This window comes from Oryctolagus cuniculus, chromosome 2 (genome assembly GCF_964237555.1).
Source record: "Oryctolagus cuniculus chromosome 2, mOryCun1.1, whole genome shotgun sequence".
Taxonomy (NCBI): domain Eukaryota; kingdom Metazoa; phylum Chordata; class Mammalia; order Lagomorpha; family Leporidae; genus Oryctolagus; species Oryctolagus cuniculus.
The window spans coordinates 109,584,436-109,609,558 of record NC_091433.1 but is presented as its reverse complement, the minus strand read 5'-3'; the positions used below and the strand labels follow the sequence as shown (position 1 = coordinate 109,609,558).

Here is a 25,123-nt window from a genome sequence, read left to right as displayed (position 1 = left end):
TCCCAGGCCATAGCAGAGAGCTGGATTGGAAAAAGAGCAGCCAGGACTAGAATGGCACCCATATGGGATGGCAGTGCGGCAGGCTGGGGCTTTAACCCGCTGTGCCACAGCACCGGCCCTGGTTTTAAGTTTTAATGAACGAATAGTTTTGAATGAGGTGAAGAAGACCATATTCTTCCCAACTACCCTCCATTTGTTATCAAGAATTCTCTATAAAACAGCATGGAGTGGTGTGTGAATGGGAGAGCACAAGGCAGACCTGACTTGCTTGAGATAACCAAGGGAAACTTGTCCTACTGGGGGTTGGTGAAGCTACAGGACCAGGGAGCTGAACTGGCCTGTCCCCTGGGATGTGTCCCCACCACGTGACCTTGACTCCAAATATTTAATGGATTTGACTAAGACAAAAAAGGCTGGGTATGTGTGGCATTCTGCACACTGCTGAAGGGGCCAAGTTCTGGGGAAAGCCACCAACCACCACCAGGAATGCAGGAGTCCCAGCTGCAAAAGGGGCTGTGGGAATAAATGAACCCGGAATCATGGGGAAACCTTTGGAAACCCCAAGCATAGAACTGACTGGCATCTAAAGAGAGTTTACCTAGCTCTTTGAGACAAAAGGGGAATCCTGGGGTCCAGAGCATATATGCACAACTAGCAGAGCTCTGTGCTCCCGGGGAACACCCTGCACCGTCCTCCCGGAATATGACAGCTCAGCACCGACCAAGTCCAAGGGAAGCAAAACCGGCAGTGTGCACGTTTAACCAAGAGAAGCCGGAGAAGGACACGTCCAGGTGTCACGACAGGTTGTCTTCTTGCCAGCCGGATGAAATGTAGGGTTCCCATTTGCAGGATCGAGAGCAGTCTCTCTGCATGGATCTCTGGAAGAGAGGCGTGCTTCAGAGACACCTGTCTCGGCGATCTTTTTCTGTGCTACAATTCTACTGCCATCCATACATAAGCCCACTCTTGTATATCCCTTCGACCAAACAGAAAATAAACTAAAACCTCTGTTGGCCACACCCCGTTTCCAACTACTGCCATTTCTTCTGCTCTCATTCATGTAAAATTTCTTGAAAGGCTGGTTGTAGCTGATTTAGACACAGGCCACTCAGCTCTAACCTACTGCACGGGGGCGTCTGCTCACCGCATTGCACTAAACGGGCTTTGGTCAAGGTCATCTACAACTCCCGTGTGCTCCGCGCCAACAGCCACTCTTCTCCGGCTGATCTCATCTCAGCAGACCCCAAGCTATGCGGCTGCTCACTCTCTTCTCCTTCTAACACTTTCTTCTTGCCTTGCCCTTGTCTTTCTCTTTCTCTGCACAGCCGCTCCTACATCCTCTTTCCCTAGACTGCTGGTGTTGGAATGTCCTAGGACCTATCCTGGTACCCTTCTCTTCCAGAACCCCGAATTCCTACCCCATCTAAACATCAAGAACTATCACTCTGACAATCTGATCTGTCTGCTTGGTATTCCTGTTCAATGCTGTATTCGTCAGCTGTTTGGGACTCACAACGCGCTTGATGTAAGCGACTTATGCTCCTGGTTCTGGAGGTTCAAGGGCACGACCTTGGCATTGGCTCATCTGTGGTAAGGGTCCTCTTGGCTGTGTCACAGAGTGGTGGATGGCAGTGGTGGGAACAAAGGGTCACGTCTCAATACAGGAAGCCGACACATGGACCCCCAGGAGACCAACTACAGTTAAACCATAGCAGATATTTAATGGGAAGATCATCTTCCAAGGTCCAAAACTGAACTCTTCTTTGGATTCCACTATCCTCATTTCTGTAAATAATATCACAACTCACCCTGGAATTCCTGTCCCCAATCTACATATCATTTCTCCTTCCACTCTTCTCATTCCACATCGAGACCACCTGCAGGTTGAATTCTATACCATTTCAAAATGTAATTTTGACTCTATCCACTTCTCCTCATCTCCACTGTTACCTTGGAACAGGCTACCGTGAGTTTTATAAATACGTCACCTGCTTGGCAAACCCCTCCCTTAACCTCCTGATCTCAAGTAGCCTTTCCACCATGACCAAGTGCCTCCGTTTCAGTCTTGTAAGTGCACGGTTCTGTTCTTCATGTTTCCTATTTATTGTGTTCAACCTGTACTGACTTGCTCGTCGGGGTGTCCCCAGGCCCTTGTAGAGTGTCCACCCGAAAGCTTCCACTGAATGACTGGAAACGCCATGTCGTTCAGGCAGGTACTCGTGATGAAAAAATACAAAACAAAAGACCTCAGACTTTCTCCATTTCTTAGAAGGAATTGAGGCACACGCTTTCCCCAAGATTCAGGGACTTTGAAGGCCAAGTTCAGTGCTCTCATGTCTGTGCTATCTTGGAGGACACATATTCACCTCAGCACCGAGGCTTTTTAAAAACACCTGCTATTTATTTATCAGAGACAGAGAGTGAAAGTATTACCATCTACTGCTTCCCTCTTTAAACACCTACAAAGGCTAGAGCTGGGTCAGGCCAAAATTGGGAGCTTGGAACTCAATCTGGGTCTTGCACATGGGTGACAGGGATCCAACTACTTAAGCTATCACTTACTGCCTTCCAGAATCTGCATTAGCAGGAAGCTGGAATTAGGGGAGGAGCCAGGACTCAATTCAGGTGTTCTGATATGAGATGTGGGCTTCTTAGCCAGTGTCTTAACCATTAGGTCAAATGCTTGCCCCACCAAAGCTTTCTGAAAATGGGAATGGGTAATAAACAAGTGTGGACAACGGCGTCACTTCCTAGCGGCAAAACTGCTGTGGGATCTCGAACAAGTGAACAAGTTAATCTCAACGGAGGTGAGCACCTGCCCCCAGAAGACTGTGGAAAGGATTCTCCATCACCCGTGTGGCGCACTCAGAGTAGTTGCTCACCACCTTGCCTCCTAGGAAAACTAAGGCTGCTGGTTCCCTGGAGGCTCCTACCACCCCCACTGCCACTCCAGGCCCCTCCAGGCATCCCCAAGTTCTGGCCACTTGCCTCAGCTTCCCTGGTTATGTATGCAGTGAGGGTCATCACCTCTGTGCACAAGGTGCACCTGTAGAACCTGTCCCTCCCCACCCCCCCTTACCCTGCAATGTTTTAAAAATCTGCAGCCTTCTAACTCACCAGGTGCCAGACAAACCAAACCCAGGCCTGAAACACACAGGAAATAGCAACATCTGTCTGAACAAAAACCTAACAGAACGCTTTTGATCTTAGAGTGAAACCTCCTACCTGGAAACGTTCATCTGAAATGTTCTGCTAATAGGAGAAATGATTGTTTTGGGGGTAAGAATGGCCAATACGGTTTTTCCCAGTTGAGACTTTTCATGTCTAAATTGTTGAGGCAGAGCTAGATGGATGGAGTTCTTACTTACAGCACAGTCACCATGGAATTTGGTATTGATGTTCTCTAAGAGAATGCAATTAATAAATCAATTTGGGAAAGAGAACTGTCTCAGGACTTTTTCATTAAAGGTAGACTTGATCAAGCTGTGTAGTACTAACAGCTAGAAAAAAATGTTCCTGAAGTGGAAAATGCAATAAATGTAGCAGCTCTTCGGGTACATAAAATCAAATTATAATAGTTCATGAGATCATACTGATTTGGTTCCAGCTATATACACTGGCTTATTCAAAGGAACATATGGGAACTGTATTTAAAAAATAAATCAGTCGCATACACAGAGACACAGTTCTGAAATTCCAAAATGTTCTCCCTCGGCCTGGCTTCCTTGCACGCTGCATTTGTGGGTCACACTGGCTAATGCACTGACAATCCAGTTTTCAACAGAAACGTGTAGGTTAATTAATTAGAGGCTGAAGAATTCTACATTTTAAGGAAATTTTACATTTTAATGTATTATATCAAAAACATGAAAAGACAACAAACCCTATGCTATCTTCTGTCTTCTAAAAGTGAACACCAAAATTTTTACTGGGGAAAAAAAAATCTCAAAAAATTCATACTTCCCCATTCCCCTGCCCCCCCCAAAAAAAAATCTGAAAGAGAGCAGGCATTTGGCCTAGAGGTGCCACTCAACCACGCTGGGGTGACTGGGTTTGATTCCCATCTAGTGCCTTTGACTCCAGCTTTTTTTTTTTTCTTTTTTTTTTGACAGGCAGAGTTAGACAGTGAGAGAGAGACAGAGAGAGAAAGGTCTTCCTTCCGTTGGTTCACCCCCTAAAATGGCCGCTATGGCTGGCACTGCACTGATTCGAAGCCAGGAGCCAGGTGCTTCCTCCTGGTCTCCCATGCGGGTGCAGGGCCCAAGCACTTGGGCCACAGCAAAGAGCTGGACTGGAAGAGGAGCAACCGGGACTAGAACCCAGCGCCCATATGGGATGCCGGCACTGCAGACAGAGGATTAGCCAAGTGAGCCACGGTACCGGCCCCAACTCCAGCTTCTTACAAACGCAGCAGACCCTGGGACACAGCGGTGATGGCTCAAGCAACTGGGTTCCTGCCACCCACGTGGGAGACTTGGATTAAATTCCTGATTCTCAGCTCCAGCCCAATCCCCACCTTTGTAGGCATTTGGGTGGTGAGCCAATAGACGATAGCTCTTGTGGCCAGTGCTGTGGGACAACAGCTTAGCTTAGCAGTGCCACCATCCCGTATTGGCACCAGTTTGTGTCCCAGCTCCTCCACTTCTGATCCAGCTCCCTGCTAATGTGCCTGGGAAAGCAGCAAAAGATGGCCTGAGTGCTTGGGCCCCTGCACCCATGTGGGAGCCCTGGAAGAAGCTCCTAGTTTCGGCCTGGCCCAGCCCTGGCCATTGCAGCCATTTGGGGAGTGAACCAACAGATGGAAGATACTCTGTCTCCCTCTCCCTCTCTGTCTCTTTCTTTGTCCTTCTCTCTCTTTTAAATAAATACATTATATATTATAGCTCTTTTTTTTTCTGCCTCTCGAAAAACATAAAACCAAACTCAAACTCCAAAACCACTGAGATTTTCAATGAGAAGTACATGAAACCCTACACACGTGGCATTCAACTCAGCGCAGGAGCGAGTCCTCCGAGTGGGGGCAGAAACAACATGTGCTCATCCAACAGAGGCGAGTTTGAAACTTTTTATTAAACAGGCAATGCATTGTGCAACGGTTAAGGGCACAGACACCTAGTGGAAAAGTTTAAAAATTATTACTGGAAACAGTCTGGGAGTTGATGAGCCCTGCTATGTTCCTGCCTCTCCTTTGCGTGGCTGTCTTCAGGGAAACGGATTGTTTTATAGCTGCTCTTAGAAACGGCATCCCTGTTTTACCTTAACTGTCACGCCTAGTAGTAAACACGAAAGGGGAAGCCAGGCTCCACGGGCGAGACACGGTGGCCAGAGCCGCGGGCCAGTCTCCGGTGGGAGGCTTCTCTCCAGCTCCTGGGCTGCGTCCTGTTTACGCATCCCCGTTCCTTCCTGGTGGGAGGCCCCGTTCCAGAGGGGATTCTGAGCCTCTCACGTTCATCGCCTTGGGCACAGAAACGCGCTCGCCCCCGGACGATGTCAATGTTGTTCTTGTTTCGGGCCCTGGGTGATGGCCACGTGTGTGTCCCCTTTGTTCTGTCTGGTTCCTTCCTCTTCCCCAGCTTGACGATAAGAATCAATCTTAGGTTTCCCCGCTTGTTTGCCATGGTTTATTGGCAGTTTTTAACGAAGTGGCCGGGCGAGGGAGTGGACATTCATTATCAGAGCGCTGCCAATCTATTTTATTATTTGGGGCATGTCGCTCCAAGCTTGAGATTTCTTTCTGGCAAGTTCCATCCAGGATGGCTGCTCCGCACTGGCGTAACTGGCTCTCTTGAGCTGATGCAACTCCTTCTCGGTCATCGCTGCCGCCTGAGCCGCTGGAAAGGAGACAAAGTAAACAGAAACACGAGAAATGAGTTTAGATTTTCACTTAAGCCTCCTGCACTTCTTGAAACATGTCAAGGTCTCCATTGTGTTCTCAAAGGCAAAATTCATCATTAACACGTAAGCAGGTAAAGACGACTGAGATGCACAGTGTGCCATCTGCATGATGAAAAGACTGGGGGGGGGGGGCTCCCTCGGCACTGGCAACAGCAGCGAGGTGAGAGAAACTTCTGGAAGACAACCGCAAGAGCTCTGGACGCCAGCTGCAGAACAGGGGGTGACAACAACTCAACCAGACACCGAGACATGGTTACGATGGTAAACTGTCAGATGTCTTCGGCTACAGCAAAAACAAATCATATTTTCCAAACACGGATACAGGCAGCCAGCCGAGGAGAATTTCCAAAACACTATGCTCAGTGAAAGACGCCACGGACAAGGGGACACGTTTTATGATTCCATTTATAAGAAACATCAAAAATAAATAAATAAATAAAGGCAAACCTGTCATGCTAGAAAGTAGGCGTGGTGTGTAGGTTGCCTAGAGCCCGGGGCGGGGATGGGGAATGACTGGGTGGGCACGGGTTGCACCAGAGTGGGAGGGAGGAAAAGTTCTCAAATCAGGCTGACCTGATGGTGCAGCTGCGTGAAGAAACACACGCTCACTTTAATGCTACACTCCCTGAACTGCACGCTTCCAACGGGGTCAGGGGCTGATGTGACTGGTGCACACGGCATCCGTACATCAACACACCACACACCTCCAAAGTAGGTGCACGTGTTAAATGTCTGTCAAAACAAATTTTCAGATGGATCAGAGGGAAAAAAAAAAAAAAGGTGAAATTTGATGCCATGTCAATTCTGTCTCCATTAAAGCTGTGTCCAAAATGCACTGTGCAAGAATTCGGGAGGGCAAACCCGCACGCGCAGGGAACAATTCCAAGAGCTGGCTAATGGTTGCAGGTGCCGTACCCAAGTTCTGATGGGACAGTGAGATTCCTCTTTGCAGCCCCTCCTTGAGGTTCAGCTTGGGCCCCTGCCTCGCGTCCAGAGTGGGCTTAGCAGGAGTGATCAGGAAGGACTTGCTGCGGACAAAGTCGGCTTGCTTTGTGGGCTCCTGCTGAGACACAAGAAAGACACCTGCTGTCCAGCCACCTGTGACCCAACACGGGGATAACCAGAGGCTGGGGGGCCTGGCCGGCTTCTAAGCACAGCTCTTTGGCTTGGTCCAGGTTGTTTTCAGTCCAGGGAACAAAATGGGGCCCCAGGTTGCAGCCCTGCGGTCTGAGGTGAGGCACAGGCAGCCCCAGCAGGAGGCCGGCCAGGCAGGACTAGCAGGGCTCCGCCAGCTCGCTCAGCTCGGCAGGGTGGGCCGACGCGGAGCTGTTGACATCTCTGCCGTGTGTCTAACGGACAAGTTATTTTAACCTCCTTCCGTTTTTCCAGATGCTGAGCTGCGTTGCCTAGGAGGCAGGGAGCGGAGCTCCCGCTCCACTGCCTAAGTGACTCACACGTTTTCCTGTGTTCCCGGCGGCCCAGCACGCACGCGAGGCAGGCGGGCTGCTCCACCACAGGGGCTACGATATGACAAACGATTGACTGTGCTTCCCTGCCCCTCACCCACATGTCAGCCATCACCACAGATGACCATAGTGGCGGTGCCCAAGTAAGACGTCTGGTCATCACGGGGTTCCCAGCCCCAGCCCTGGACTGGCCCCTCCTGCACCCACAGACACAGCACTTGCTGTAGGCACCTGGGCTCTCTCAGGTGCCTTGGCTTGCTTCCCCATTTCCGACTTGGAGGTCTGCAGCCCGGGCTTGTCTTCCCGGTTGGGGGGCTGGTCCGGAGCCCCTCGCCGCTTCTGCCGAGCCATGGTGATCCAAGGTGGCGCGGGCTGCGCATCAGCTCCCTGACCGGCTGCTGTGGGAGGCAGACTCTTTTCTGTGGGCAAAGGTACAAGGTTAGGCGAGGCAGCCCTCCCCCTCCTCAGTTTCACTTCCGCTTCTTCTGCACAGGTGCAGCTGTCCTGCTCGGGCTCAGGGCGGCAGGGAGCGGAGGAGGGAGGTCTGGGAGCTGTGCCGTGAGAAGATTACTTTTCTTTGAGGGAATTTGCCTTCTTTTCAAAGAAGAACAGACTACGTTCCTGCATTTAACTGCTCTTGGAGAGGCAACATGCGTTTACATCTTTTTTTTTTTTTTTTTGCATGGCAGAGAGAGAGAGTTTAGCTTCCATCTGTAGGTTCACTCCCTCAAATACCTACAATGGCTGGGGCTGGGTCAGAGCCAAAGCCAGGAGCCAGGAACTCAATCCGGGTCTCCCCCTGAGAGGCAGGCTTCCAACGACTCCAGCCACCACCGCTGCCTCCCAGGGTCTGCAGTGGCAGGAAGCTGGAGCCAGGAGCTGGAGCTGGGAGTCAGACTCGGGCCATCCAGTGTGGGGCTCAGACATCTCAAGCACCAGGCTAACCTCCCATCCCCACTGTGCATTTTAAAGCCCTCCTCCTCCCAGGGAATCCTTCCTGGAAGAGATCAAAATAAGTCTGTGACCACATAAGACGCCTGTAATAGAATCCTGCCATTTTGGACCAGTGCCTACTACAGGATTCCCAATTTGCCTGGACGTTGTAGGCATCTTTCAAAAACTGTAAACATGAGCTTCCCTAGCCATAGTTGTTTTCCTTAATGTTCCAGAAAGAAGAGAAACAGTGCCTTTATAATTGTAACATTTTGGTGAATTTTCTTTCCATGTTAACCATGCTTATCTTCTGAAAAGTTTTAAACTGAATTTATGTATTTGAAAAGGTGGGGGAGGGGGAGGAAGGAGGTGGGAAGAGCAAGCGAGGGTGCCCTCAACAGCTGGCTCCTTCCCCATCAGTGCCTGCAACAGCTGGGACCGGGCCAGATGAAAGGCAGGAGCCTGATTAAATCCGAATCTCCTACATGGGTGGCAGGGACCCAGCCACTGACCCATCACGGCTGCCTCCCAGGCTGTGCATTCATAGCAAGTTGGAATCGGGAGTGGAGACTGTACTCAAACCCAGGCACTGCAGTATAGGACACGGTCTCAGGGCCTGCACCTTAAACATTTTAATAAGTATCTTGGCCGGCGCCACGGCTCACTAGGCTAATCCTCCGCCTAGCGGCGCCGGCACACCGGGTTCTAGTCCCGGTCGGGGCGCCGGATTCTGTCCCGGTTGCCCCTCTTCCAGGCCAGCCCTCTGCTGTGGCCAGGGAGTGCAGTGGAGGATGGCCCAGGTGCTTGGGCCCTGCACACCATGGGAGACCAGGAAAAGCACCTGGCTCCTGGCTCCTGCCATCGGATCAGCGCGGTGCGCCGGCCGCAGCGCGCCGACCACGGCGGCCATTGGAGGGTGAACCAACGGCAAAGGAAGACCCTTCTCTCTGTCTCTCTCTCTCACTGTCCACTCTGCCTGTCAAAAAAAAAAAAAAAAAAAAAAAAAAGTATCTTAAGTATTGGGCTAAATGTCAGCCTCTCAAACTTAACTTTGGGTCGCCCAAACTGGAGTCACTCTCCCTTGTTCACTTCCTAATTCTCTATCTTTTCATGTTTTTCTTTTATTTAAAAAATTTTTTTAAAATTTATTTATTTGAAAGGTAGAGTTATAGACAGTGAGAGGGAGAGACAGAGAAGTCTTCCATCCTCTGGTTCACTCCCCAGATGGCCACAGCAGCTGGAGGTGCGCCGATCTGAAGCCAGGAGCCAGGAGCTTCTTCCTGGTCTCCCACGTGGGTGCAGGGGCCCAAGGACTTGGGCCATCCTCCACTGCTTTCCCAGGCCATAGCAGAGAGCTGGATGGGAAGTGGAGCAGCCGGGACTCGAACCGGCGCCAATATGGGATGCCAGTGCCACAGGTGGAGGATTAACCTACTGCACCACAGCACCAGCCCCCTTTTCATGTTTTTCTATGATGTGAATGTATTGCCTTTATCAACAGAAAAGAAGTGAGCTCATTTTATCTGCACGGTTTATCCACGGTTTAAGTAAGTGCCTTCCTATAGGTTCATCAGGAGTACAGACTCCGAGTCCCCAGGAGCCTGCCTCTGAGTGCCGCCAGCCTCCAGACGAAACAAGGGAGAAATTCATCTCCTGCCCACCTGGTCCCTGTGCCTGTCTCCCTTCCACACAGTGTGCCTGGGTCAGCCAGGAGCCGCAGGCGGGCCAGCCCGGGGCAAGGTCGCCGCTGTCTGGGGCCCAACGCCCTCCTCGCCTTGCTCTAGTGGGCACATGGTTACTACTGCACCCTTTTCTGCCTCCAGATCACCCTGGGGTTCTTTTCTCTCAGGGCTGTGACCACCAAGGAGGGGAGCACACCAGGAGCCCCCCGCTTCAGTGCTGCAGTCTCCTTCCGGGGCTGCGGGGGCTCAGGCCTCACACACACATCCCTCCTGGGAGCCTGGCTCCCTCTCTTGTCTCATCCCTTCTCCCCTTCCTGCCTCTTCACTCTCTCCCTGGCCACTGACTCCTTCCCTACAGCTTTGCAAAATGCTTGGGTCTCCCACAGCTCGAAGGAAACCAAACCTCGTGGTTTCCGGCTCTCCTCCGTGCTTAACTCACACGGCCTCTGCCTGCGTCTCATCAGCTGGTTCCAGCCCCACCGCACACCCGTAACCCCCCACGGCTCACCCCACCCTCAACCTGCTTCAGGCCCTGGGCTCTGCCGAGCGTGTCCTCTCCTGGGCCTGTCCCCTTGAGCCGTCCCGGCAGCCCGGGAGGCCTTCTCCTGACTTCTGCTCCCGGACCTGGGAATTCCCCCTTGTTCCTCATCCTCAGCCTTCATCTCAGCCTCCCCGATGCGCCCTCTCTCTCTCCATTACTTCCTAAAGTGCCATCCAGCCCTCCTTTCTCCTCCCCTCCTCCCTCTCCCCTTTCTTCCTCTGTGTTTGCTGTGGTCAAGGGCTCTGCTAACTTTTGAAGCAGAAAATAAACGGGTCCTTCAAAAAGCTCCAAGTCTGGTGGGGAAGATGAGATGCAAACACCCTTAACCACACCAGGCAGAGCCCTGGCCAAAGCCTGGCGGGCAGAGGCAGGGGTGCCGTCTGGGCTTGGGAGCTGGAGCTGGAGCACCAATCCTGCGGGCCTGGGGGTGGGCGGAAAGAGCAGCCAAGTGCAGGCTGGCCTGGAGGGGCGGAGGGCAGAAGGGTCTTCCCTGCCCCGCTCCCCCTCCCCTTTTTCCTGTCCATAACCGGGGCCTGGTGGAGAGAAATATGCCTGGGAAGCTGCAAGCGAGGCTGCAGGCACGGTTCAGGAGGGGTGGCCAGAGCTAAGACATCCGGCTACTGAACCATCCCTGCTGCTCCACCAGGGCCCGCTGGGATGCCACCTCCTCCGGGAAGCCCGTGCTGGTCACCCTGACCAGACCCGCTCTCCCTGTGCCAATTCTTCCAGAACCCTCTCAAGACCCTCGCCCCACCACACTGAGTACCGGGGTACACATGTTTGCTAGCTGATCACGCACCCCGCTGATTCCGGCCTTGGTCATCACAACTTATTTGTGTAATAAACACGCAGCATGGGCCAGGTACTTGGCAACACGGGTTCATGTGCGACACCATGACCTGTTTATCCCTTGTCCACAGAGCCCTGTAACTGCCTTGCACGTGGAAGGCGCTAGGCGGCTGCAGTCTTGTACAAAGTCCATTTCTCACCCTTCATTCTCAGCAAGACTTCTGCGGAATCCCCGTAGTCTTTCTGGGGCTTTACATTTTTTTCTTGCAAGGTTCCTCTCTGCTGTCCCTCCATCTTTCCCTCTCACCCAGGGACTGGGCTATCGTCCGCTCTCTCTCTCAGTTCCCCTTCGCTGCTCTGCATCTGTGTGTCGGAGCCAGGGATTTCACTCACTCTGGGGTGAAACTGCTTTCCTCGGTCTGCAACATACTGGGAGCGATTCTGTCAAGATGAAGTGTACTGGAAGAGAGAGAATTTCCATCCTGGGTTTAAAATCAGACACAGAACGGCGGCTGTTAAATGCCAAGGCAGCCCATTGCCTGGCGTACACAGGCTTCCGGCACCTTGTACGTGGCACCTGATACTCCTGTCACCCCGCACCATGAGGGTCCAGGCCAGGCTTCTAGCAAACTCAAATGCTGAGATCACTCCATGTGAGCCCGAAGAGAGATGTGAGGAGTCAGCAGAGAAGTGTGGGGGAACAGAGGACCCCAGAGTGAAGCCAAGGGCCCCCAGGAATACCCAAGGACCATGCCTAGGGCCAACATCTCGGGAGTGGGGGTGGGAGTGGGGGGCCCCGAGGTGCACCAGAATCTTCCTCTTGGTTTTCTCAGGAGTACTGCAGTCTCACACACCACACAACCAGGCTGAGCTTGTCCAGGGGTCATCTGTCCGTCTTCGCAGTGAGAGAGTGCTGGCGGAACTCCAGCCCGAGTGCAGAGCCACTTGCCGCATTGCCTGGCTTGGGGGTAGCGACATTTCTGGCTGTGCCGTGTGTTCTTGTGTGCCTGTGGCCATGTGCAGACCCGCAGAATGGAGTGAGTCCCACGCTGGGCCAGGCTGTGCCACCACGCGCTGGGCCAGGCGTGCGGCCAAGATCTGTCAGCACGCGTTTCTCTCCTTTTTGAAGCTGGTACTTTCTTGTTCTCTGTGTTCTCTCCTTTCCCATCTGCTCCTTGTTGGGACCGGATATGGGCTCCAGGGACCCTGGTACCCGCCAGCCTCTATCATAGGGACTGTCCAGGGCCAGCCTCGCAGCGGGAGGGGAGCAGGAGTGTGGGTGTTGCAGGTGCAGACAGCAGGAGGGAGGAAGGAAAACCATTGGGGCTCCCGGCTGTGGGTCGGGGGTCCCGAGCCCCACAGGAAGGTGAGAAAAGAGCTTGGGGGCTGCAAAATCCTTTCCAAAAAGTCAGGCCTCAGAGAAGCTGCAGTTTCTCCAGGTGTGGAAGAAGGATGAGGGGAGCTCTCTGATGTATCCCCGGCCCCCTCCATGCACTTGGCACCCACACGGAGGCCAGGGACCCTGGGATCCGTGCCAACTCCACCTGGGGAGAGCAAGGGCAGGGAGCTAAGATGGGGGCAATGTTCCAGATAAGGCAGACTTCGGGGCCAGAGATCACACTGCCCGATGGGTCCAAAGCACAGACACCCACTCAGGGTTAAGGCTGCGCTGTAACACGGCTTCTGAGATTGCACACTTTCAAAAAGCCATTAATCCCAGGATAATGTGGATGCGGCGTCAGCGCAAACCAACTCAGTTGAAAGCACTCCTTTGTTTACCTCTCCCTGACTCAATACGCAGAGAGCCTGGATCTCCCGGGGGATTTGGCTGCAGGGCTCCGCATCTCCATTTCTGCTCCCCAAATGACAGCAGGCTTCATGCCAACCGTGCCCGGGTCTGCGGCCAACAGCCCGGGAGCGTTTCTCCTGAATCAGAGATCAGCGGTGCCACGTGTCTTTCTGTGGGATGCCCCTGCTGTCAGGCCGGCTGGGCCAGGCTTCCTAGTCACAGCCCCCGGGGAAGGGCCGGCGGGGAGCTGGCCTGCAGTGCGGGTGCCTGAACCACAGTGGCGCTTCCCGAAGCGAACGTGGCAGGGGCGGGACACTGGGCTGTCCAGCTCTCACCCCAGCTTCCTGTCGCAGGAAGACAACTTTTGATCAGAGCCCATGCCTTTTGATTACTGAAGCACAAGACTGCTTCCAAGGAGCAGGCGGCAGGTTTGCTCTCTCTCCCGATCCCTTCTCTCTCGGGAACACGCACAAGGATTTCTTAGAAGTCAGTGGGGGAAGGCCCAACTTCCAGGAGATCCTGTTCACTCCCCAGAGCTCAGGTTCAATGGACTGGGGAGAAGATGAGCTCACGGCGCTGCCCTGGGCCAGCAGGGTTAGGAGTTAGGCCTGAGGCTAGAGACATGCTCTTGGGAAAAGGCCAGAACCTGTGTGAGAGTCAACTTTGCGCAAAAGCAGAAAACAAGCCTTATCTATGCCTCCTGGGGCAGCGTGGGTGGCGGGTGAGCCGCGGCGCTCCCTGACACAGTTCTGCGTCCGTGTCGCCCAGGGAGGCTGGGAAGGGTCAGTGAAACAGGCCAGGAAAGGCACTCGGCACACACCATGCGCCCAAGAGCGCTGCTGTGGTCCCAGCCGCTGCTGTTTCTGACTGCTCCAATTTAGACTTTGATCCACGCCTACCCAGGATCTCAGCCTTCAGCCCTGAAAAACGAACCCTTGTCCTGTGCTGTGACAAGGAACTCCCTCCCAGGTGTTGCTGGGTTGTACCCCTGGGCCCAGCGGCACCTGACTCTAGGCAGGACCCCTGAGGATACTACCCGAACCATCTAGCCAACTGCAGCCTGACGCTGCCTGCCAGCCCTGCAGGACAGGAGCCTCGTCCTGCCTGGCTTTGCTGGACCCACCATGCCCAGCATGGGTCTGACCAACACCCCAGGCCTGCCTGGTCTGGATCACAGCAGCGCATGCAGGGGTCCTGTCCCCACAGTGGTGCCTGCTCCTCCTCCTGCGAGTGCTGGGTGCTGCTGAGAGCCCAGCTGGCCGGCCCTGATGCTGCGACACATTGCTCAAGGCTGCGGCCCAGTTCTCTGGCCACATTCCCAGAGCCACGCCCCAGCTATTCTTCTGAAGACACACAGAACCCTCAGTTCTCCCCGGGGAAGAGAACCGCAGCGGTGGGACCCACACTCGGCATTCTGCCTGAGCTGCCTGGGTTCAGGACGGCCTTGGCCAAACCATCCCGCACATCCTCGGTGCCCAGCCACCCCCTTGTGGGCCAGGTGCGTCCCGCTGTCAGTCACTGACTTACTGAACGCGAAGGGCTCTTTCCTTTTCCCATTCGGGCAGTCTATTAAAATTCAGCCTTAAGGTCTGGTTTCTTGCATTCAGAAAGACTTCTCTAACAACCAGCCTAAGGGACCAGTGCGGGACACCAAGGGTGGCCTGCGGGCCACAGCTGTGAGCGGGGTTGTTGGGAGTTGTCCAGAACTCATTGTATGAGCAAAAGGAGATGAGCCATGGTCCTGTGTGAAGCCCTGCCACTCCTCGCCGGGCTGAGAAAGCCAGGCAGCTGCTTTGCTGCAAGGTGGCGCATGGCAGTGAGGCAGGATCCCTCGCCCTTAGGAATCTACTACACGCTGGCCGTGCAGAAATACACGTGTGTTTGTTTATTTGAGAAGCAGAGGGAGAGAAAGGAAGGAGAAGGACAGAGACCAGGAGAGGGAGAGAGAGCTCTTGTTTTTGCTGCTTCGTTCTCCAAACACCTGCCACGGCAGGGACAGGGCAGGGCAGAAGCTGGGATCTGGGAAGTCGATCCAGAGCTCCCACAGGGTGGCAAGGACCCAATTACGCGAGTCAGTGCTGCCTCCCAGAAAGCTGGAGTCAGGTATCAAACCCAGGTGCTCCAACGTGGGCCGCAGGTGTCTTCACTGCCGTGCTCAGCCGCTCGGCCAACACCTGCCCCACGTGCTGTTCCCTTTGAAGCAGTGATTTTTAAGAATCGTTTTCCTGGGGCCGGTGCTGTGACGCAGTGGGTTAACGCCCTGGCCTGGAGTGCCGGCATCCCATATGGGCGCCGGTTTGAGACCCGGCTGCTCCACTTCCCATCCAGCTCTCTGCTATGGCCTGGGAAAGCAGTAGAAGATGGCCCAAGTCCTTGGGTCCCTGCATCCATGTGGGAGACCCGGAAGAAGCTCCTGGCTCCTGGCTTCAGATCGGCACAGCTCCAGCCATTGTGGCCAACTGGGGAGTGAACCAGCGGATGGAAGTCCTCTCTTTTCTCTCTCTGCCTCTCCTCTCTGTGTAACTCTTTCAAATAAATAAATCTTTTTTGTTAAAAAAGAATGTGCTTTAAAAAAAAAGAATCTCTTTCCTTTCATAAAACTCCTTGCTTGTTTATCAAAGTACACACATGTGTGGCACAAACTGAGAAAGCAGATTAAAGTACAGAGAAGGAAGAGTATGTTTCCCATAAATCCTTAGCCCAAGGCAGCTGTGTTAGCACTCAGGCAACCTCCTTCCACTCCTTCTGGGCTATGTTGTCATCTTAAAAATGCACACCCACAGCCGGCGCCATGGCTCACTAGGCTAATCCTCCGCCTGCGGCGCCGGCACACCGGGTTCTAGTCCCAGTTGGGGCGCCAGTTCTGTCCCGGTTGCCCCTCTTCCAGGCCAGCTCTCTGCTGTGCCCCGGGAAGGCAGTGGAGGATGGCTCAAGTGCTTGGGCCCTGCACCCCATGGGAGACCAGGAGAAGCACCTGGCTCCTGGCTTTGGATTGGCACAGCTCACCAGGAAGACCTTTCTCTCTGTCTCTCTCTCTCACTAACTTTGCCTGTCAGAAAAAAAAAAAAAAAATGCACACCCACAGCTCATTCCCAGGTCTTGAGAGATGAGGGGGCTCCGAAAACTGTGAAGAAAGATGGAATTAACAGACAAGTTTATATGGGTGCAAAAAAAAAAAAAAAAAACCTGGAAAATGCATAGTTTTTTCACACTATGCATCTTCCATGAACTTTTCCAAGATTCCTCAGATTCTCTGTGGAAGAAAAGTCCTGCATCGGCTCACTAAGACTTCTGACTACAGTGGGTGCTCCAGGATGGGCAGCGGACCCAGCAGTCAGGTGGCTGGTGAGGACGCCTGCACCGGTATTACACCGCCTGGGTTCAATTCCCGGCTCACGGCCCTGATTCCAACTCCCCCCAGTGCAGACCCTGGGAGGGAGCAGATGACAACTCGGGCGGCTGCAGCCCTGCCACCGGGGTGGGAGATTCAGGTTGAGTTCCTGGCTCCCGTCTTTGGCCCTGGCCCAAGCCTGTCCATTGAGATCATCCAGGGAGTGGATCAGGGGATCGGTGTTTGGTCTCTCAAAAAAAAAATAAATTTTTTTTTTAAAGTGGATACATTGGCCGGCGCCGTGGCTCACTAGGCTAATCCTCTGCCTTGCGGTGCCAGCACACCGGGTTCTAGTCCCGCTCGGGGCGCCGGATTCTTTCCCGGTTGCCCCTCTTCCAGGCCAGCTCTCTGCTGTGGCCAGGGAGTGCAGTGGAGGATGGCCCAGGTCCTTGGGCCCTGCACCCCATGGGAGACCAGGAGAAGCACCTGGCTCCTGGCTTCGGATCAGCGCGGTGCGCCGGCCGCGGCGGCCATTGGAGGGTGAACCAACGGCAAAAGGAAGACCTTTCTCTCTCTGTCTCTCTCTCTCACTGTCCACTCTGCCTGTCAAAAAATAAAAAAAAGAAAAAGAAAGTGGATACATCATTATTTTTGCACAACTTCCTGAAGCCAGAACAGCCGAAAGTGCCTCAGGGCTGGAACAGAGTGACAGCCCTGCTAGGGCTCTGTGACACAGGGCCCGCCTCTGCTGTAGTGGTGCCCTTGGTGGTCTCTCTGCACAGGCCACTTGCTGGGGCAGAGGTGGGCCCCGGCTCCTGGGGACACACGGGGCTCACCCCTGCTGCAGGATTCGGGTCAGGCGTCCTGTAGGTAGGACGTGAGCTTCTCCGTGTGTTGCACAGTGTCTGTGGATCTGCTGCTGCTCCTGACTGCTACACACAGAGCCCTAGGGGGGTTCTTCCCGCACACAGTGCAGGAGCAGGAAGATGGGCTTGAGGTACCGCCCCAGGCGTTAGCTCAAAACTGTGCCGAAGGGAGGGGGAGGGTGGGAGCGTGGGAGCATGGGTGGGCTGGTAAGTATCACTATGCTCCTAAATCTGTATGAATAAAATACACGAAATTTGCTCACCTTAAAAAAATTTTTAAAAAGCTGTGATGAGCATCGAGTAAGGGCTTTTCACACAGCAAGCTCTCATTTAAACAAAAGCATTATTTGAGAGGGAGAGAGAGAAGGGAGGGAGGGCAGGTGGGAAGAAGAGGAGGATGGAGAGGGAGAGGGTTGGTTGAGGGGCTGAGGGAGAGGAGAGAGAGCAGGGAGGGTTCATTCCCATCCATTGGTTCGCTCCTCAAGTGCTCTAATGGCTGAGGCTGGGCCGGGCACAGAGATGGGAGCTGGGAACTGGATCCGGAGCCCCCAGTTATGTAGCAGAGACCCAATTATTTGAGTCGTCACTTGCTGCACCCCAGGGTCTGAGTGAGCAGGAAGCTGGAGTCAGGAGCTGCAGCTGAGAACTGAACCTGGCTACTCCGATGTGGGGTGCAGGGTGTCTTACCCAGCATCTTCGCTGCAAGGCTAAACCCCCACCCGGAGCTCCGGTTTGTAAAACAATAGGAGATGGGGCTGTGCCCTGGCTCTACCGCCAAGTTAAACTTATCACCACTCTTTCAACACACACAGTCCATCCTCATTCGACAATTCCGTATCTGGGAATTTGCCTACTTGCTGAAGTATATTTGGAACCACTCCTCCATCAACACTCATGCTGCTTTCAAGGTCATCTGCAGACATGCACGGGGTGACAGGTAGACGGCTGTCCAGTGTGCATGTTCCCAGCTGAAGTAGAACCTGCAGCTTGTCCACTGTATACACAGACAACCTGCAGCTTGTCCACGGTATACACAGACGTCTCCTTTCTTGCAGACCACTGGAGTGCCTTGCTCTGGGGCCTCTGCTTGGTGATTGTGCTGTTTAAAACGTCCCCCAAGCATTAGCACCGGACTGCTGTCTAGTGTTCCTATGTGTAAGACATCTGCGAGGTATGTGCCCAACAGAGAAGACAGGTGTTAGACGAATTTCAATCAGGCACGAGTGGCAGTGCTGTTGGCCGTGAGTCTGATGTTAATGAATTTACGAAACCTATTAAGTGAGGTGGCTTTGGAGAGAAACACGCATCAATCAAGGTTGTGGAGTGACAGGCTGATCTTGGGACCAGAGCCTCACGGGAACCCAACCTTGTACTTCGTGGGCGCGCTAGTTCGGTCCTTGCTAAGCCAGTGCTGGCGGCAGTTTTCAGGGCCTGAATGTGTCGGGCATTGAGAGAGCACTGCTCCTGTGAGTGCCTGTGATGGTTCTGAGTCTACAGACACTCCAGTATTTGCACACAGGCTCTCCTGCAGGAGCCTTGGAGGCCACAGGAGCCTTCTACAGCCCACGCAAGGTCCACAGCCCAGGAAGGAGTCCCCAAGTCTGCAGGAAGCAGGCAGGGAGGGGTCTCTGGGGTGCAAGTCTCTCATGCAGTTTTCTTAAGGTGTGTCCAGTCTGGAGGAATTCCCTGAGCTTCATGCACGTGATCTATGCACCTCTCTGCATGTACAGCATTCCTCAATAAAAGGTTAAAACGGGCAGGTATTTATGTAGCCTAGTGATTAAAACGCCCACATTCCACATGGGTGCATTTGGGTTCCATACCCAGTTCTGGCTCCTGATTCCAGCTTCCTACCAGCACAGGCCCTGGGAGGCAGCCGTGATGGCTCAAGTAGCTGAGTCCCTGCCACCTACAGGGGAGACTTGGATCGGGGTTGCTGGCTCCTGCTTTCAGCCCAGCCCAGTTCCGGCATTGCAGCTATTTGGGAAATGAAGCAGCAGATGGGACCAGCGTGTTCTTTATCTCTTGCTTTCTTTCTCTCTCTGCCTCTCAAATGAGTAAGCAAAAAAGAAAGAAAAATCTAATTAAAACAAAGAAAACAACAAAACAATTCTCTGGATGCTTGAGAGTACTAGGAAGGAGAGTCAGCTCCAAGTGCACCCAGAGACAAGCGGCAAGCACGCACCACGGAGCTGTTCCCACACTGCCATGCGGCAAGGGGCCAAGGGAAGCCTCTGCCACCCTCCTCACACCCCCTCGGCCTCAGCCACACACAAGGCTCCTTGCCTTTCCCAGTGGCTGCCTCCCCTTCACCCAGCCAGTCGCTCTCTTCCCTCTCCCCCTCCCAAAGGTTTCCAGCTGCCTCCACTTTCTCTCCAAAATAAGACCCCCCACATCCACAGGGGCAGAGAGTGCTCCACCCACAGCTGTCAGGCCAGATGGCAAGGTGCTTCCAGAAGCCCAACACCTGTGTCTGCAGCCTCCTTCCGGTCCGCAGCACGAGGCCACCGGCGCCCGTCCACCTCTCCTCCTCTCCCTGCTGCCAGAGGCTCCTCACCAGTCCTGCTCCACTGGCTTAGGCTTTCTGTGGTTTTCACATCAGCTGTACTCAGAAATCCACTTTCCCCTGACCCCAGTTCTCCTCTCTCGCAATCTTCAAATCCCCCATGGCAGCAACACAAGCCACGGACCCTCTCCACGCCCCCGGCAGGTGTTTCCATCATTGGAGGTGAGAGCCAGTGAGGACTGAGAGGCATCCTCTCCCCTGGTGCTGTGGACAGTCACTGTGACACGTCTAAGGCTCACTCATCCACACAGTGCGTGCTCAGGGAACCCCAGCGACTAGTAGCAGCACGTCATGGTTTATAACTAACCCAGTCTGGGTGAAAAGGCCAGTGGAGCCAGGTTTCCCAATGGCAGCATTGACACAGGCCTGATAAGGCAGCAGCGGGTCCACCGTGCGGGAGTGGTCAGCACATGTCATTGGACAGAAGTTTGCCCAGGTCTGCACAGTAGAGTCTGTGGGAGTCTGAATCCTACTCTGCTCGCTGCCCTAGCTCTGCTGCTTGTGGGTAAAATCTGGGAGATGGCACTCATAAAGAAAAGCCAGAGCAGAATCACACCGGGCCTGGGATGTGGTAGGGGAGGCCACTGCCCGCCATGCAGCCTGCGGATGCTCAGAAGCTCTGCCAGGCCGTTTCTCTGACTTCAGGCACAGCTGCCCAGTGCCCAAGGCTGGCCTGATCCGACAGTGGCCCAACCCGACACCCACTTCTCACACTGGAGACCCTGGCAAGCCTCAGGGCATGCAGTTCGTGGAGAAGCGTGACGAAAAGCAGTTCTCCCAGGTCTCCCACATGGGTGGAAGGAAGCCAATTACTTGAACTGTCACTGCTGCCTCCCAGAGGACATGTTAGCAGGAAGCTGGGGTCAGGAGCTCGAGGCCAGAAATCAAGTCCAGATATTCCAATATGGGATGGGCATCTCAACTGCTGCCTTAAACACTTGGCTAAACACCCACCCCAGATATGTTATTGAGTTCTTGTCTGTTATGAGCAGAAAACCAACTCTGGATGATTTCAACTCTTTAACAAGGGCTGTTTAGTGATCCAAAATATGTTTAGTGACACAATATATCTTTGCGAATGTTCCATGTGCACTTGAACATGTATTCCTCTATGGTTGGTGAAGTATTCTATAAATACCAGCTAGATCATGTTTGTTGACCTGTTGTTCAGGGCTTACATAGCCTCTGGACTGCTACTTTTCTGACTACAGAAAGAGGAATGCTAAAGCCTACAGATTTGTCTATTTCTCCTTTCAGTTCTGGTTTAATGTATTTTGAAGCTATGTTGTTAGGAGCATTCATGTTTAACAGTGATATGTACTTGGCAAATAGGCCATTATCAATTTACCAACTACTAAAATTATTGCGTTGTGTACCATTTTATTTCTAGTAATTATTTTTCTGAAGTCTTCTTCATGTGATAATAATATGATCACTCCAGCTTTTCCAGTTGTAAAATATCTATTTTTTAAAAATTTTCTATTTCTTTGCAGAGAATTTCTATCTTTTCATTCAATGGTGCTCATTTTTGGGATGTGTTGCTTTAAAAATTTTGCCTAAGAATTTCAAACCCTGGATCATCTCAGGGTTGGTATAGTTCCCCCCCACCTTGAGAATGTTTAGGTTTTCCTGATTCTTCATGTATTGGATCATTTTGGTTTGTATCCTACATGTTTTGACTATTTTGCTAGTCAGTCTCATGGATGTAAACAAACTTAAAAGGAACCCTGACGTGGGCATCTCCTTTCTGTGATTTCCATGGCTAGAACGCCATGGTCACCCCCTGGCACTCCTGTGACTGGAACCACTGTGGGGCAGTGTTGGCAGAGAGGAGCCTGCAGGACTACCCCTCCACACCTGGCCCCGCTGCCTGTGCTGATGAGGGTCCCTGACCCACAGGGGCTACTTCTGGGGGAGCTCTACGGGCATTCACCTGAAGTAGGCTACGAAGTGAAACAGGACAGTGACAAAAGGACAGATACTGCATGTTCCCACTCACATATGGAACCTAAAATAGTGACATTATAGAATCAAAGAGTGGAATGTTAGGTGCTGGGGGTAGGGTGTGGAGGAAATAAGAGTTACTTATCAAATGTGTATAAAATTTCTGCTCCATAAATTCTAGAGATTTGCTGTACAACACTACATATAGTCAACAACATTGTATGATACTCTAAGTGTTCTTACCACAATGAAATAAGAAATTCAAAAGGTACAAATGCATTTTTAGCATGATGTAAACCCAAACTAAAATCCGCAACTTGTATTACCCAATAAACTTACATCTAGCCAAAATAACTATGCCATTAGAGAAAGGTGACAATCTCGAGTTACCTTCCTCCAGAAGAGCTCTCTGACATCCAAGTACAGGATGGGCATCTTTGCCTGTCTCAAGGCACCCAGCCTCCTGTCTCAAGGCGCCCAGCCGTCCCTTCCCTACAAGGAGCTCCTGAGGGTGAGGCCCCTAACTTCCACTATCTTCTGGGGCCAGAACTGAACTTGCATATAGCAGGATGACAATAAACAGTTGGTGAAAGACTTAATGTATGGGGGCTGGCGCTGTGGGGTAGTGGTAGGCTAAGCCTCTGCCTGCTCCTGGCTGCTCCTCCTCTGATTCAGCTCCCTGCTAATGCCCTGGGAAAGCAGTGGAAGATGGCTCAAATGCTTGGGCTCCTGGCTCCCAGCTTTGGATTGGCCCAGCTCCAACCACTGTGGCCATTTGGGGAGTGAACCAGTGGGTGAGAATGGCATTTTGTTGGTCTACCCTCCCAACACCAATATGTGACAGCAACCATGGGAGAGATGAATCTCACAGGCCTATGCCCCCAGCACGGTAAGAAGACAGACTGGAACGAAAGGTCAGCTGGTGACATCTGGGGGAGTGGGCATAGGAGCCATGATTTTTTTTTTCTATGCACTTTCTGTACTTGATCATTTTTCCATGCAAGACTCCCAAACTTCTCTGTTCTCATTCTAATCCCATGTGCAGAAAGCCGCTTCCTAGTCTGTAATTTAGACTCTGGGATGGGTCAGCCCAATGCAGACATGACCTATGGTTTCCTGCACAAATGAACACGGCAGATGATCCTGTGTCTTTTCTCTCCCAAGGCACATCAGCAAATCACAGCCCAGATCTGCACACAGGACCCCTCTGGGCCCAGATGCCCCACTGGGCTTGCAGTAGCCCTGTCAACCCTGTTAGCTGGCCCTGGGAAGCTATGTTCCTGTGTTTATGACAGCAAACGCTGCATGCTTCCTGCTGCCCTCCCTGCTGAAGGGCTTGTCCATCCCTACAAAGAAGGGAACACAGGGTGTGGAAGAGGGGAGCAGGAGGCCTGAGTGCTGGGATGAAGGTACTCGCGTCCCCACAGCAGAACTGTGCATCCATCCGGGACACTTCATTTTATTTATTTATTTTTTTTATTTTTGACAGGCAGAGTGGACAGTGAGAGAGAGAGAGATAGAGAGAAAGGTCTTCCTTTGCCGTTGGTTCACCCTCCAATGGCCGCCGAGGCCGGCACACTGCGCTGATCTGAAGCCAGGAGCCAGGTGCTTCTCCTGGTCTCCCATGGGATACAGGGCCCAAGCACTTGGGCCATCCTCCACTGCCTTCCCGGGCCACAGCAGAGAGCTGGCCTGGAAGAGGGGCAACTGGGACAGAATCCGGCGCCCCAACCAGGACTAGAACCCAGTGTGCTGGCGCTGCAAGGCGGAGGATTAGCCTAGTGAGCCGCGGCGCAGGCCTGGACACTTTAATAATCTGATTTTATGCTGCAAGTCCTGGAAGGAGGACTGTGGGGGGGGGGCAGCCCATCTGGGAGCTCTGGGCAAAGTTCCTGCCACCACAAGATAATAAGCAGCAATGATTAGGTCTTCCTGGAAAATGGAATAGTACTGTTATTAAAACTTTTATTATCTGTATGCTCTATATGAATGAAACTGCCTCTAGCTGCTCTAACTTGGGAGCGGTACAGACAGTAGCAGTAATAATAATGAATTAAACCACAAGAGATCCAGCGTCAGGGGCAAGCGTGGGCTCCCACAGCACAGATCCTGAGATTCTGCTCGGGTCGGCATGAGGCAGGGGTCCAGGGTGGCTCTAGGCAGCAGCCACAGTCTGTCCTGTTACCTGTCCCTCAAATACACCTGCCCTGAGAGGGCAGCTCCCCAAGAGAATCTGGCTCATTCCCGCCCTCTCTCTGAAGCAAAACCCACATCATTACCCCTGCTGGTAAAGTAGCCTAGATTCTTCCACTTTAGAATTTACCGGCTCTGTTCTTTCTGTGACTTAGAGAAAGTTAATAGTCACCACTGGCCAGGACAAATTTATATAAGCAAAGCTATCTCACAAATAAATACTGCATTGCACGCAATCCACTACAGAGCAAAACACACATGGTCCCTGCAGACCACGCCAGCACTTCATAGGGAAGGAAGCCTCCTTAGGCTTAGAAGGAGGAAGCACCATGTCACTAAAGGGCCAGGCACTACCCCCTGCAGCCTCCTTCCCAGCTTTGACTATGAACTTGAGCATCCGATTTTTTGTGCCACTCGTCCAGTAAGCCCTTGAGATGCATTTTCAATTCTAGGTCATGCAGGTGGATGGTGCTGATGCGAGGGATTCATCTGCACACAGCATGTCCCCTGGCCATTTTAGTGGCTTTTTGAACAGCAGCTTCAACACCTCGCTGGAAATCCACAGGGTGGATCATCAGCTACGCCCTGAACCTGCCCCAGGGCTCCATCACCGACTACCATAACGTGTGGCACAAGCAAAAAAAAAAAAAAAAAAAAAAAAAAAAAAAATCCCATCAGAGCCAAGGGGCCCAGGGATCAGGACCACACGTATGGGCTCTCAGCTACTGCCTGGATTCTTGGCTGCCACTGTAGGAACTCAAAGCACCTTATCCATTGCACTTTGCTAACTTCCCAAGCAGGAGGCAGAATGTCTTGGGACCTGTCTGTACATTGCTTTGTTGGAGTTAACTTTTCCTCCTGTGTGTGCAATTTCTTTTTGGGGTACAGGGTTCCCTAATGGCCACCAAGTTCTACTTCCTCTCTCTCTCTCTAACACTGCTGTGCTTACTAAACTGGGTTCCTGGAATCCTAGCAAACACTTAAAGTAGCCAGAAACATTTTTTTTAAAAAATAATTTTGCCTTGGAAAGTTCCCTAGGCCCCTCAGCAAACACACGCACACTCCTCAATTGCGTAGTTGTGTTTCCTGACATGCTGATGTCCGTGAATAAAACAAACCATCAAGGAA

General features: G+C 52.6%; 1 protein-coding gene across 9 annotated transcripts in view; it reads right to left on the bottom strand.

Annotated features, from left to right (window-relative positions):
* Nucleotides 1–5,050: 5,050 nt before the first annotated feature.
* The window catches only part of CRACDL (CRACD like), a 135,203-nt gene continuing 115,130 nt past the window's right edge, over nt 5,051–25,123 (bottom strand). For 7 of the 9 annotated variants that reach the window (XM_070068743.1, XM_070068741.1, XM_070068739.1 and 4 more), the window contains 3 exons: nt 7,593–7,780; nt 6,811–6,958; nt 5,051–5,831 (listed from right to left, as the gene is read on the bottom strand). In XM_070068743.1, the coding sequence (XP_069924844.1) occupies nt 5,689–5,831; nt 6,811–6,958; nt 7,593–7,780 (479 nt within the window). In that variant the 3' untranslated portion in view covers nt 5,051–5,688. The remainder of the gene's footprint in view (nt 5,832–6,810; nt 6,959–7,592; nt 7,781–25,123) is intronic. The other 2 variants (XM_017339740.3, XM_051842654.2) reach the window with 1 other exon arrangement.